At 66.7% G+C, this 13,350-nt stretch overlaps 2 protein-coding genes across 3 annotated transcripts; both read right to left on the bottom strand.

Moving 5' to 3' along the window:
- Positions 1-573: 573 nt before the first annotated feature.
- Positions 574-7,713, bottom strand: PLEKHH3 (pleckstrin homology, MyTH4 and FERM domain containing H3). Of its 2 annotated transcripts, XM_032711427.1 has the most exons (13): positions 7,526-7,713; positions 5,388-5,443; positions 4,641-4,729; positions 4,301-4,495; positions 3,959-4,116; positions 3,682-3,805; positions 3,210-3,507; positions 2,903-3,110; positions 2,527-2,663; positions 2,295-2,415; positions 1,771-2,220; positions 1,507-1,698; positions 574-1,425 (listed from the first exon to the last, which is right to left on the bottom strand). In XM_032711427.1, the coding sequence occupies exons 1-13, from the start codon at positions 7,676-7,678 to the stop codon at positions 1,243-1,245; spliced, it is 2,364 nt and encodes a 787-aa protein (XP_032567318.1). In that variant the 5' UTR covers positions 7,679-7,713; the 3' UTR covers positions 574-1,242. The 2 variants fall into 2 exon arrangements, with proteins under 2 accessions (XP_032567318.1, XP_032567317.1); XM_032711426.1 differs by having other exon boundaries at positions 1,507-2,220.
- Positions 7,714-9,841: 2,128 nt separating this feature from the next.
- Positions 9,842-11,122, bottom strand: CCR10 (C-C motif chemokine receptor 10). Its single transcript, XM_032711039.1, has one exon. It carries the CDS (start codon positions 11,120-11,122, stop codon positions 9,842-9,844), a length of 1,281 nt encoding a protein of 426 aa, XP_032566930.1.
- Positions 11,123-13,350: the final 2,228 nt, after the last annotated feature.

Genomic DNA, 13,350 nt, shown 5'->3' with positions numbered 1-13,350 from the left:
GAGACCGTGAGGGGCTGGGGACGCCCTCAGCACTCGGGATCTGAGGCAGGGGCCGGCACTCTTGGGAAGGGCACAGGCTTGGGGCCAGATGGTGTCGGGGGACATGGACATGGCAGCTCTGGTTCTGTCCTGTGGGAGTTGGACTGCCAGCTGGGGATGTGGGGCAGTGATGGCGCTGGCCCAAGCCCAGACAGCCCAAGGTGAGAATTAGCATTTTCCTCTTACCCTGTGGGGCACAGAGCAGGAGGCTAAAAATATGGCCATCCTAGCAGCACGGGCTCCCACGCCTTCTTTGGCAGCAGCCTCACAGCAGTGCCCGCGGCTGGGGCAGTTCCCCCCGCCCGGGGCAGCCAGTGCCAGGGGTTGCTGGGGAGCTGGAGCTGCCTGTGCTCTTGGTGAAGTGCCAAAGGGCACCCGGCGCTGACCGGAGGGACGGCGGTCCCTGCCCCCAAGGACACACTGTGCTCCTACTCCCCGCCGCCTGTCCCAGGCCCCGCTGCCCTTGCTGCCCCAGGGATCTGACTGTCCTGGCCTCCCACTGTCGACCCAAGCTCCGGGAGAGGAGGCCCAGCCTTTCCTTTGTGCATTTATTTAGAAAAACAAACAACCAACCCCTCCTCCCCAGGACAGAACTGACAAACTCTACAGAGGCAACACTGAGGGGCTGAGCCCCAGCTGTACCAGCTGCCACCCCACTGGCCACCCCCGCGACACGAGCCCAGCCACAGGGCCACCGCAGAGCCACAGGGCCTGGCCACTCGGCCAGGAGGAGCCTGCAGGTCCCCAGGGCGGCTCGGCCAAAAGCCGCCTGCAGCTTTCCAGGAGGGGTGGGTCCAGCGGACGGACAGACAGACAAACAATGGCACAGCACTGCTGCCTGGCACCCTGTGCCCCAGGCGAAGCCCCCGGGGCGCAGGCAGAGCAGTCAGACAGCACAAGTGCTGGAGGCGAAGGCACCAGGGTACAGGGGACAGGAACAGGCCTGAGGGCAGTGCGGGGGACCGCAGTGGGGCCGCCCCGCTGCCCGCCAGGGAAAGTGCTGGGAGATGTGGGGCGCGCAGGCGTCTCAAAATAAATTAAGGAAATAACCAGAAAGGCAATGGCAGTGGGGAGAGAAGGAGCCCCTGACCCCCTGCTCCACGGAACAGCTGGAGGCCAGCACAGACCTGCCGCTTGCTGCTGGGCTGGCCACCCTCCCGCACCAGCCATCAGAGCACCTGTGTGGCCACGCCGGCCACCGGGCTAGCTGTGGGAGGAACCCACCGGTGGCCGGTGCTGCCAGGGCCCAGCTGCATGGCAGAGCCCCTGGGGCAGCAGAGTGGACTCTGAGGTGGGGGGGCTGGTGGGGGATTCCTGGGGCCGGGGCAGCCGCTGGGCACCTGCAGAGGCGAGGTACGTGTTGAGGAGCTGGGCGATCTCGTCCACCTGCAGGCAGAGGGGTCGTAGTGGGTCACGCTGGGACACCCCCGGCGAGGAGAGAAGGGTGGAGGGATGGCTGCCCCTTACCTGGGAGGTCTCAAAAAGCAGGTCTCGGTCCTCCACAGAGAGGCGAAAGGTGCTGCTGTCGGAGGCACCAAAGGAGGAGATGCGGCCGTAGCAGAAGCTGTCCAAGGGCTCGGGCTCTCCCGGCTTGTAGAGCGAGACAGCCTTGGCCCCGATGCCCAGCCACAGGCGCTGGGGGCCAGCACCCACTGGGCTCTGTGAGGAGAGGGGTGTCAGGGCCACCCACTGCCAGGGCTGCCCCCACACCCTGCCTGGCCAGGGCCTCACCACGTGCAGGTCGACATCGAAGAGCGTGGAGCCAAAGCCAGGCCACTCCCGCACCAGGGCCACGTAGGCAGCCATGGCCTCGGGCCGGCCCATGCCCTGCAGCAGCTTCCACTTCTCCACGATGGCGGCCATGGTGCTGGCCCCCTCCTCACGCAGGCGGCCCCGCAGGCGCTGGTCCCGCTCCGCCCGCTGCTTGGCCAGTGCCTGGCCCCAGAGCCCGCCGGCCAGCAACCCTGCACGCAGCCGGGCCCCCCGGCACTTGGCAGGGGGCCGGTGGGGTGGGGGTGGCAGGCGGGCGTGCAGCACGTGGGGCGGGAAGAGCTCCTCCAGGCGCGGGAAGGGCGCGTGGGTGGAGAAGTCGCTGTTGAGGCTCTGCAGGCGCAGGGCTGCCAGCGTCTGCAGCGTCTCCTCCGACGTGGGCACGTAGCCCCGCAGCACCATCTCGTGTGCCTGCAAGAGCGCGGGGTGAGCCGGCGTGGCACGGCCACCACGGCATAGCCACCCCACTCCAGTGTGACACTCACCTGCTCGAAGAGAAGGGCGAACTCCAGGCTGTCCCGTGGGACATTGTCCGTGTCCAGGAAGCCGTAGTGTTTGAAGCAGAGCCGGCATGGCGGGTCCTGCTCACGCTGCTCCCCGGCCAGGCTGCAGCAGACATGACCAGCTCCATTAGCTTGTGAAGACACCCCACACAGTCCCCTCCTGCCTGTGGCTCCCTGATCCCTTTCCCCATAGGCAGCAGAGTGGGACATTTACTTTTCAAACCTCGTGAGGACATCAGCCAGCAATGTGGCACTGCCCACCGGCTGCTCCCGCCGCCGGGACTGCTCGTAGAGCGCGAAGAGGTTGGGGCTCTGGGACAGCCCCAGGCGCGACACCAGCTCCTGGGCCACCTGGGCGAGACAAAGGCAACCGACGGTGACCACGTGTCCCTGGCCACGGCACTCAGGGCTGCAAAAGGACACAAACAGGTCACGGTGGGCAAAGGCAGGCAGCCCCTGGTCCCTCTCCATCATGGCTCAGGTGGGAGAGACCTGCAGGAGCTGCTCACTTCCCATGACACACTGCCCCATCCAGCCCTGAATGCCAAAACATCCCCAGCCCACTGCCTGGCATGGCTGTGACCCCTCACCTCCTCAGCTGTGGTGTGGGAGCTGATGGCCACGCTGCAGGCAGGTGCCCCAGGGCAGTGAACTGTGCAGATCATCTCCTGCCGCTGCATCAGCATCAGGATCTCCTCCAGGGAAGGCACACACTCCCGCCCCTTTGTCTTTCCCAGTGCCTCCCGGATGAAGCAGGCATACTTGGCCATCTCCGAGGCAGGGAAACAGCTCTCAGTCCTGCAAGAAACACCAGGAGGGTCAGGATGGCACTGACCCGAGGGGGTCTGGCAACCTGACAAGCTCTCTGCCTGCGGCTGAGGCACCCCTGGCACTCACTTGTCCAGGTGGAAGTGCAGGAAGCGCAGGACAGGCGGGGAGGGCAGGAAGGTGCAGCTCATGCAGGTGAGGAGTTGCCAGTAGTGCAGGTCGCCCTGCCCGCCCGGCGCCGGCGGCTCCGTGGTCTGCTTCACCAGCTGGCAGTAGATCTCATCCACCAGCGGCGGCAGGTCCAGGCAGGTCTGCAGGACGCCCTGCATCAGCGGCACCGGGTCCCGCTCCGACTCCAGCTGCTGCAGTGAGTTGAAGAGCTTCACAGCCTCATCACGCAGTGTGGTGTAGCTGCGGGGGCCGGGGGCTGCGGGACAGGACAGAGGTTAACAGCTGCCAGCAGCTGGGCACTGTCCTTGCACCTGGGGCCAACCAGGACCCAGCCCAGCGCCCACCTGCCCTGCACAGCGCCCAGCCGGGGTATCACTGCCACCAGCCCAGGGTGCTGGATCTGGCTTCGTGCACCCCACCCGTCCCTCACCACTTTGGTCCAGGCTGCCGTAAGGGAAGGGCAGCAGGGGAGCGTAGAGAGGGCCGCTGGTGTAGCGCAGGATGGGGTTGCAGCGGTAGATCTGCTCCAGAACCTCGGGGCTGCTGCTGTGCTCCTGGGGGGGCAAAGTGATGACAGCAGCTGCAGAGGGGTCGCCCAGCTGAGTGCCTGGCACAGACCCCTGCCACCTCCCTGGGGCACACGAGGCCCTGAACACCCATCCTCGTGCTGCCGGCGGCTGCAGGCGTGGGCAGTGCCACAGGCTCACCTCCACATCACGCATGAGCAGCTGGGTGGGCGTCTGCACGGGCGCTTTGCTGTCAATGACCTTCTGCACGGCACACACCCAGTGCACGGCCTCGTTCAGGTGCTCCGTGTACAGGCGGTAGCAATGCTTCCTGCCAAACACCGTCACGCTCCAGTAGCCTGTGAGGGACAAACCACTCACCCGCTGCCCACCAGCGTTGCGAGGACCCCCGGCCAGGCTCAGCACCCTGGGGCTCGGCATAGCCCCTCCTCTGGGCGACAGAGGCCCCTGGGACTGGGAGGGTGACACAGGGCACAAAGGGCCACAAAGACAGAGCCCAGCCAAGGGGCACAGGCACCTCACCCGTCTCCTTGTAGAGCTGCTTGTCTGGCCAGAGCACAGAGCAGAGGCTGGTGAGCACGAGGGAGCCCAGCCGCCGGGCCCCCTTCTCGTTGCTGCTGTAGTAGTCCAGGGAGTCAGGCGTCAGCACGAACCAGTACTTCCGAGGACGAATCCAGGGAGTCTTCATGCAGCCCCGCATCTCCCGCTGCAGCCAGCCTGGGAAGGGAACCCTCAGTCCCCACGGCCAGCACCATCCACCCCACCAGTTTTCCAATGCAGGGCAGGGTCTGCTTGGCACCTGCCCAGCCAGTACCTCTGTCCCTGTGGGATGGGACCAGCCACAGCTGGGGCAGAACCCCACCTTTCACGAGAGCATCAGGGTCATCCTCCACTGGCCCTGGGCCCTTCTCCATGATGAGGCTGCGCATCTCCTCTGCGACAAGCAGGGACCTGGGGACAACACAGGGCTGAGTTCGGGGTGCCCGCGTGTGTCTCCCACAATCCCTGAACAAGAGCTGGCCCAGGGGCTGGCGTGAGCTGGGTCCTGAGGGGCTCTGGGCACCCCAGCCCTGCGGTGGGAACACGGCAGAGTCATTGGGTGCAGATGACCCTGGCTAAAAATAAGCTGTTTGCAGTCGCGGCCCTGCCAAGGAATTCGGAAAATGAACAACCAGGAAGGAATGTTGGCAGTAGCGTCAGTACTGGGAGGACAGGGAGACAGGGAGCGAGCAGGCCCTTGTGCCCCGGCCCCCCATATTCCCCAGCATAGACCACCCCAGGGCACAGCCTCTGCTAATGGACGTGGTCCAGAAGAGCCTCCTGGCACAGGAAGAGTCACGCACAGCCCCACTGGCTAAGCTTGCGGCAGTCAAGCTATCTGCCATGGCAGAGGAATGGAGACATGCCTGAGGATGCGCCAGGGATGGGGGTGAGCACGGCAGTCCCGGCTCTGCCATCTCTGCTCTGCCTGACAGAGTGACACAGCCTGATGCTCAGTGCACACCAGCACCAGGGCAACCTCCCACAACATGCCAGTCCCCCAGCTCCTGCGCAGCACGCGAGGGACGTGATGGGATGCCCAGCAGACCAGAGGCAGGGGGTCACTCACCGCTCTGAGCCACTGCTGCTACGAGTGGGCTGGCTCAGGCTCACCTCCAGGGATCCCTGGGGAGGAAGAAGACGTCTCAGCCCCGTGGTCATCAACTGGTGCTCCCGGCCACCCCCCCATTGACTGTGTGCCTCCTTGCCAACCCAGCTCCAGACCCAGAGGGACAGGCTCGCATCCTCCTGCCATGGGGCAGGGAGCTTCAGTGCCCCCATGGCATTGGCAGGGGCCAGGGTTGCAGCTGGGGCACCCCGGGGATGCGGGGGCAGCCGGCAGGCGTGCTGTCCGTGTGTCCTCAGCTGACCCGGCCGGCTGAATACCGTGCAGAATTGCACAAGGTCAGTGCTGAGTAATACGCTTACGGCACAAAGTCCCATTGTAATGGGGCTGCTGACTTCCTGCCCGCGGCGGTGGGACGCGGCACTGGGAAGTCCCTGGCCCTGCAGCGGGACAGGGTCGGTTCCTCCTCGCACGGCACAACTTGACATGGACGGTGCCGCTCACGTGATGAGCCTGGCACACGTGCTGGGACATGAGGCAGAGCCCAGGCACTGTCAGGCACCGAGTCGAGACGGGCACCCTGGCAGAGCAGGGTGCGGGGACACAGCGATGCTGTCCCAGGAGATGAACAGGAGCTCCTGCCAGCTGCAGCCCAATAGGGCAGCCAGAGGCATGACAGGCCAGAGCACGCCACACAACGCCAAGAAAAAGAGACAGATACTAAAAATAGTGACAGGCAGGGGGGAGCTGCCGCAGGTACGGCTGCGCCATGGGGCAGGGCCAGGCACCACTGACCCGTGGCATTAAGGGCACCTGTCACATAGTGCTGGTGCCTCTGCACAGGGCCAGCACCTCAAGCCACTGTCCCACTGCCGAGACTGGGGAGGGCCCCACACGCTCCTCAGGGCTGTGGGCATGGAGACAGTGCCCAGTTTCTCGTGGGCAGTCCGGAGCAGGCGGTGGTGGCTGTCGGCTCCTTCTCAGGGATATAAATAAACAGGAGAGGAGTCATGGCAGCTCCCACGCTCCCAGGAAGGGGCAGCCAGCACTGTGGGTTTCCAAGGACCCCCTGGCCACGGCAAAGGGCTCCTCAGGGAGCTGGCGTCACCAGCCGCCCACGCCAGCCCGGCCCTCCGGAGCCAGTGTGGCCCTTGGGATGCGGGAAGCCCAAAGACAGCTCCTGCCACAGTCGTGCCCTTGGCACTGCCAGCAGTTCCCAGAGGGCCCCACTCCAGCCCTGCCACTGTCCCCACTGCCCACCATACCAAGGGCCTGGCAGTGCTAGGGAAGGGGACCTGCTGCCAGGGCCGTGCTGCAGCCCCTGACACGGCCAGCGGAGAGGAGCCGCAGCAAGCGGGACAGGGCTGTCACCACTCACTGTGTCCCTCCCGGGCTGGGATTCGGCCCCGCGGCCCTGGGTGCAGGAGACCGCGCCGGGACGGGCAGGAGGCCCCCCGGGAGCCGAGGTTTCCCCCGCGCTATCAGCCGTCCAACACACAGCCCGGCCGGAGGAAGCGCCGGTTTCCGCCGCTCCGCTTCCTCCAGAGAGGAAGCAGCCGGAGCAGGGAGATCCAGGCCCGCTCCCCGCGCCCGGCACGTGCTCCCGGGACAGCCCCGGCCCGCTCCGGCGGGGCAGTGCGGGGCTCCTCCGCACACCGGCCAGCGACACCGGGCCGGTGTGGGTCTGGCATGGCTATGGCACGGCAGCCCCACGGCCCCCGCCTCGAGGAGCGAGCAGCGCAGGCTGGAGCGAGCAGGAGCTGGCAGCGCCCGGCTCAGGCTGCACCCCAGCAGCTGATGGGCGCCGGGTCCCGCCGCCGAGGCACTGGCCCCACGCCGAGACCCAGCCGGCAGCGAGCCCCGCAACCTCCCGCCCTGCCCCGTGGGCCCCGGACCTCCCGCGCCCGCCCGGAGGCTGCTCCCGCGCCCGCCCGCACCCGCCGGGACGACTTCCCCCCACATCCCGCGGGACCCCACGGGCGGCGACGGGGACGCGCCAAGGGCACCCCGGGAGGCGGGACCGGCGGGGACAGGACCGGGCGGCGGAGACCGGGCCGAGACCGGAGAGTCGCACGCCACCGGTCCCGCCGTGGCGCCGGTGCTCCTCTCGATGGCCGTCCCGAAACTGGTGCGGGCCCCACCTGGTCTCCCTGGGTGCGGAGCTCGAAGGACGCCTCCTCCTCCTCTTCGGCCTCGCCGTCCGCCTCCCGCTCCGCCTCGCCGTAGTCCCTCCGCAGCAGCGTGAAGCCCCGCCGGCAGCACAGCAGCCACCACAGCCCGCCCGGGAACGGCATCGCCCCGCCGGCACCGACGGGACGGCACCGGCACCGGGACGCGACGGGACCAGCCCGCCGCCCGCCCGCCCCGCGCACCGGCCGCCGCCGCCGCCGGGACCGGCCCCGCCGCCGCCCCGGGCGGGCCGGGCCGCGCGTCACCCGCCGCCGCCAATCGCTGCGCGCGGCCCGGGGCGGAGCCAGCGCCCGGAGCGGCGGGGCCGCCGCTGCGTCAGCGGCCGGACGGGAGAAGCTCGGGGCCGGGGCTCCTGGAGCCACCACCGGCGGGGCGCACCGGGCACCCCCCGCGCCTGGTGGGGCACCGGCACTGGGCACGGGCCCCTGCCCTGCCCCGCGGCACCAGCACCATGTGCTGCCCTGGCTCCTGCGTGCGGCAGCACTCGCGCCCGTCCCGGGATGGCGGCTCAGCCCGGTGCGCTGCCAAGTGTGTGCCAGCGGGCAGCACCGGGGATCCGTGCTCGGACCGTGGGCAGGAGGGCATCGTGCCCGGTCAGGCCTGACCTGCCGGCCCTCGTGGCGCCTTTCGACAGAGGAGCTGGCAGAAGGGGCTCGTGGCGGACTCACACCCGGTGCCACAGCGACGCGGCTCAGCTCAGCCTTGGGCCCTTCGGCCCCTCGAGCCTTGGGTGCCGCGGCAGCGCCCGGGCCCGGGCCCTGCTCGCGGAGCCCCAGAAGGGGTTAAGGCTCTGGTTTTGCTACAGCTGTTGGGTCACCGTCGTCCCTGGGAACCCGAGTGCTGGGATGCGCAGGCAGGAAGCGCCTGCTGCCAGTTCACCTCCCACGCAGCCTGCGCCGGGCTGTGCGGGGGGCTGAGCCCCGCTGTGGGGCCGGCCACGCAGCCGGACGGCAACGAGCACTGGGCAGAGCCTGCCAGCCATGGGGACAGCAGAGAACGGGATCGGGACCACTCGAGACCACAGCCTGGGAGGGCAGCGGGGGCAGCTGTGCTGCCTGGCCGCGTACTGTCCGATCTGGCCCTTGCTCCCCACCGGCTGAGGGGAACACCATCACCACAGCTCTGCATCTGCTGAGTCAGCAGTAACCGCATTTCTGGCCCAGCAGTAGGTGAAGGTTCTGGGATGCCTTCTTCCAGTCGAGTGCTGGGTTAATGCCAAGCAGAGCAGGGGATGAGCATGAAGCAGCTTCCAGCCCCATGAAGGTGTTTCCCTACATGCCCAGCTCCGCTGGGAGATCCCACGAGAGGCTGTACCAGAGCCAGGCCTGGTGCTGCTTCCAGCACCCCAGAGCGCTTCTTCAGCCAAGCCCGGAACATGAGGCACCGCACGGCCCCGGTGCTGCCGGCCCGTGGCCATGAGCCGCTAGTCATGTGCCAGCCCGGGGGCGTCTGGCCGGGCCAGCCCCAGCGCACCACCCTGGCCCCGGGGAGCCGCCGGGCCGAGATGTGCTGGGGCACGGGAGTTCGTGGGGGGAGCGAGGAGGGGAGAGGTAGGTCCCTCTGCCCCCGCCCCAGGAGGGGATTTCCAGTCAGACCCAGGGCGGGTTTTTCCGGGGGGTCTCTGCCCCTCCGGCCCTGGGGACGGGCAGAGGGTGAACAGGGGACGGGCAGCGAGCAGGCAGAGGGCGGGCAGCGGGCGGGCAGGAAGAGCGAGGTTCTGCTGCCTCCTGCAGGCATCGCCTGCCAGCGCCGGTGGCCAGAGGGCCGCCACCCGGCCCCGAGCTCCTGTCCCGCAAGAGCCCCGGCCCAGACGGAGATGGCGTTCGCCCACCGGGACTCGATCGAGGTTTATTGTGAGTGAGAACCAGCTGCCTGCCTGGCCCCGCTGTTGCACTCCCCGACTCAGCTCACCGGCACCGCACGGACCCCCAGAGCACGCATGACATTGCATGGCCCCCCCGTAGCACGCGTGATATTAGATGATCCCCCTAGAACACGCGTGATATTGCAGGGTTCCCCGGGAGCACGTGTGACCCTGTCCCGGCGGGTCACCGGTCACTGAAGGCACTCTCAGGACATGCAGGTGCTGTGGAGCTGCTCTTCCCTCTGTCCACGAGTGTGCAATCACCGTGCAGATTGTCTAGCACTGCCTGCGACAGGCTGCTCGCCGGGGCAAGCCCATGTACGGGCAGGGCTCTCCCCGGGGAGTCATGGAGGGGCCGAGCCCCGGGGCGCTGGCTCCTGCCGTGGCTGGAGGCACTGTGCCCCTACACCACGTCCAGGTATGTGGAGAGCGATGTCCGCCGGCGGGGACTGGGGCAGCCGGGACAGCGCGGCTCGAGGGGCCCCACGCAGCCGGCATCGCTGGCGAGCAGCCACAGCTCCCGACGGAAGCGCTGGCCCAGGAAGGCATAGAGCAGTGGGTTGAGGCAGCAGCGCAGGTATGCCAGCCCACCCGTGACCAGCAGCGCCAGGTCCTTGCGGCGGCTTTGGGCACAGCTCACCTCCCAGCTGGCCAGCAGCTCGGCCGCATCCAGCAGCACCATCAGGCTGTGGGGTAGCTGCAGGACCACGAACACCAGCACGAGGGCCAGCAGCACTCGCAGTGCCCGGTGGGGCTGGGCACCACGGGCCGCCAGCAGCGTCCGTGCCACAGCCGTGTAGCAGCTCGCCATCACCAGGAAGGGCACCACGAAGCCAAGCACCACCTGCACCAGGTTGGTGGCCCCCCGGGCCACCCGTGAGACCACATGGGGGAAGACAACCCGGCAAAGCCGGAGGTCCTGGTGTTGCTCTGCCTGGCTGTAGATGAACTGGGGCAGTGCCAGCAGCGTGGCCAGCAGCCAGGCCAGCCCCGCTGTCAGCCAGCCGTGGCGGCGAGCCCTTGGGCGCAGGCGGCAGGCGGCCGGGACCTGCACGATGACCACGTAGCGGTCCACACTGATGCAGGTGAGGAAGAGGAAGCCGCTGTAGAAGTTGAGGGCGTAGAGACCCTGCAGTGCCTTGCAGGCGGCCGTACCTGGGGACCAGCCCTGCAGAGTGTCAGTGACGGCAAAGGGCAGAGTCAGGAGCAGCAGGAGGTCAGACAGGGCGAGGTGCAGGAGGCAGACGTCGGTGACGCTGTGTGCCCGGCGGTAGCGGGTGTGTGTGAGCAGCACCAGCCCATTCCCCACCGTGCCCAGCAGTGAGAGCAGCAGGTAGACGACAGGCTGGAAGGTGCGGGCAAAGCCCTGCACTGCCTGCTTCTCGCAGAGCTCGGGCAGCGTGCCGGCCTCCCCCGAGTACTCATCCTCCCAGGAGTAGAACTCAGTGGTGGCCATCAGCTCCGTTGAGATGGGGCTGGGGGTTGCCTGCACAGAAGGAGACTGAATGAGGAGAGCTTGGTGGTGACAGCCTGGCCACAAGGTGCAGCACCACGCCCAGGGCAGCCCTTCTCCACCCAGCCCCGCCGCAGGGAGCCCGGGCGTGCCACAGCCCCCAGTCCCCAGCCCCACGTGCAGGGTGGTTTCTGTCTCACACCCACCCCGCAGCAGAGGGAGGTTCACCATGCTCAGTCATTGCAAGAGCAACCGCACACTTCCCAAGCAGCCGCCTGCGATGCAGAGCTGGTGAAGGGACGTGACCCCGGCTACGACATCCCCTGCACAGCATCACGTCCCGTAGACTAACCTTGCACCTGCCTGGGGAGCTGCTCCAGCATCCCCTGGGGATCAGCACCCAGCCTACAGCCCTGGCTGCCCTGGGTACTCAGGTCTTGGGGCTCCACACCAGCATCCCCGGGTGGCCAAAGCACCCACCCACCCATGCACCACCCTGGGGATCCCAGTGCAGACACAGCCCCACATTCTCTGGCCCTGGCCCCAGACAGGGAGGTCCCAGGGCATCCCACCGCCTCGCACGGGTTGCAGGCAGCTGTGCACAGTGCTCCCAGCTCCCAGCTGCTCAACCCTGCTCTGGGGCAGTGGGACAGCACTGCAGCCTGGCACTGAAGAGCCGGGACCCCACTGCCATGGATGTCAGGATCTGACACACTCTGACTCAGAGCTGCCTCCCAACAGCAATTTCACCCTTGCCCATGTCAGCAAGTCCAGGCAGTTGGGCCTGAGCCCCCCCACCTGCTCTGGGGCCACAGGTGGGATCTGAATGCAGTGTCAGGGAGGGTTAACTCTCCCGCAGCTCTCCTAGCTCCTTCCCTGCTTTGGGCCCTGGGAACCGGAACACCAGGTGCTGCCCGGATTCCATAGGGTTTTGCCTTTCAGCCCAAACCCGCAGGGTTCACAAGAAAACTATCTAAAAAACATAAGAAAAGACAGTGAGGGGGTTCCTGCCCCCAGCAAACCCCTTACCCCATAGCCTCTCACCTGTTTCTGCATTGCACAGCAGGACCTTTCCCGTGGCCGGTGGGTCTGGAGCTGTTGATGCCTCAGTGCTCTGTAACCTGTGGTTTGACCACGTGCCTCTTCTGATACTGAAAACAGTGCAGAGCACAGGCCCAGCCCCATGGAGGAAGGTGAGGTGGCTCCCCTCCGGAGCCTGTCCTGAATCTTTTATTTTATGCATCTTTTACATCTGCATGCTGGGGACAGAAATAGCAGCTCCGCTCAGTCCCTGTCATGCAGGACTGTGGGCCAAGCCTGGGAGCACCCAGGCAGGGGAACGGCATCTGGCCAAGGGCACACAGCATATGCAGGAGACCCCAGCCCACCCTGGGGCTGTTGGTGGCTCCTCTGCAGGTCTGGAGGGGAGGCTAGAGGGAATAGGGCCAAGAAATGAAGTGTATGCTGCTGTGGGCTGACAGCTGGGCATAGGAAGGATGCTGCTAAAGTGGGATCAGCAGAGCTATGTCTGGTCCAGGATCATCTTATCCTGATGGAAACATGGTGGTTCCAGGAGCTGGGGTGGCTGCTGGTGCAGGCTGTACCTCACACCCAGGGGTACCAGGGGTCCCAGCCTGGCCCTGCACTCTGCATCCCTGCAACCCCAGGCCCCTGTGCCCCTGCACCCCTGTGGCTCTGGGCAGGCATGTTGCTGGTTGTTGACAACAAAATTCCCAGCTCCTCGTTAAGAAGCAGATTAGTTCTTGTGGGGCAGAGGCCCCACTTTCCTTTTCCCAGGGGGGAGCAAATTGATCCCCAGCTTTAACAGGCTCCCAGCCGTTTTCCACAGTAATCCCTCAATCCCCCTTTCTCCCCCGCTACAGCAGTCTTTGCTGCGGCTTATCCCAGCTCTGCCCTCGGCCCTCCTGTTGCCTCCAGGTGGGTGTGGGGTCCTAGGCATAGCTATGGGGCTGTGGGGCTGTGGCGCTGCTGTACCCTGGCTGGAGAGCGACTGGGCAGAGGCCTCCAGTCCCTGGGGGTTCCCCAGAGCTCTTTGCTGGAGGGTCATTTCCCCTCCCCTGCTCTTTCTGCAGTGCAGGGATGTGGCTGCAGACCTCTGCCCAGTGTTGGCTCAGGGGGTGCCATCCTACACCCTGCATCCTGGGGGAAGGGGAAGGAGGAGAGTCCCGGGGCCAATGCTGGCCCTACAGCGCATCAGGGACTCCGCATGTCCCCACTAGGGCTGTCACAGACCTGACCCAGCACAAGGAGAGGACATGGGGACTGTGGCCAGAGCAGGTAGCACCCTGGGGTGTCAGGATAAGGTCAAGTGGGCTGTGCCTTTCCTGGGGATGGACCCAAAAGCACTGCTGGGGTCTGAGGGACAGGAGGGCAGGTGCCAATGACCCTGGCACATGGTTCCAGCTCCCGGTAGCAGAACTCTCGGTGCACCACTGGCT

Source organism: Chiroxiphia lanceolata, chromosome 26, assembly GCF_009829145.1.
Source record: "Chiroxiphia lanceolata isolate bChiLan1 chromosome 26, bChiLan1.pri, whole genome shotgun sequence".
Taxonomy (NCBI): domain Eukaryota; kingdom Metazoa; phylum Chordata; class Aves; order Passeriformes; family Pipridae; genus Chiroxiphia; species Chiroxiphia lanceolata.
Note: the sequence above shows the minus strand (reverse complement) of the source record. Positions and strands in the feature narration are given on the sequence as shown.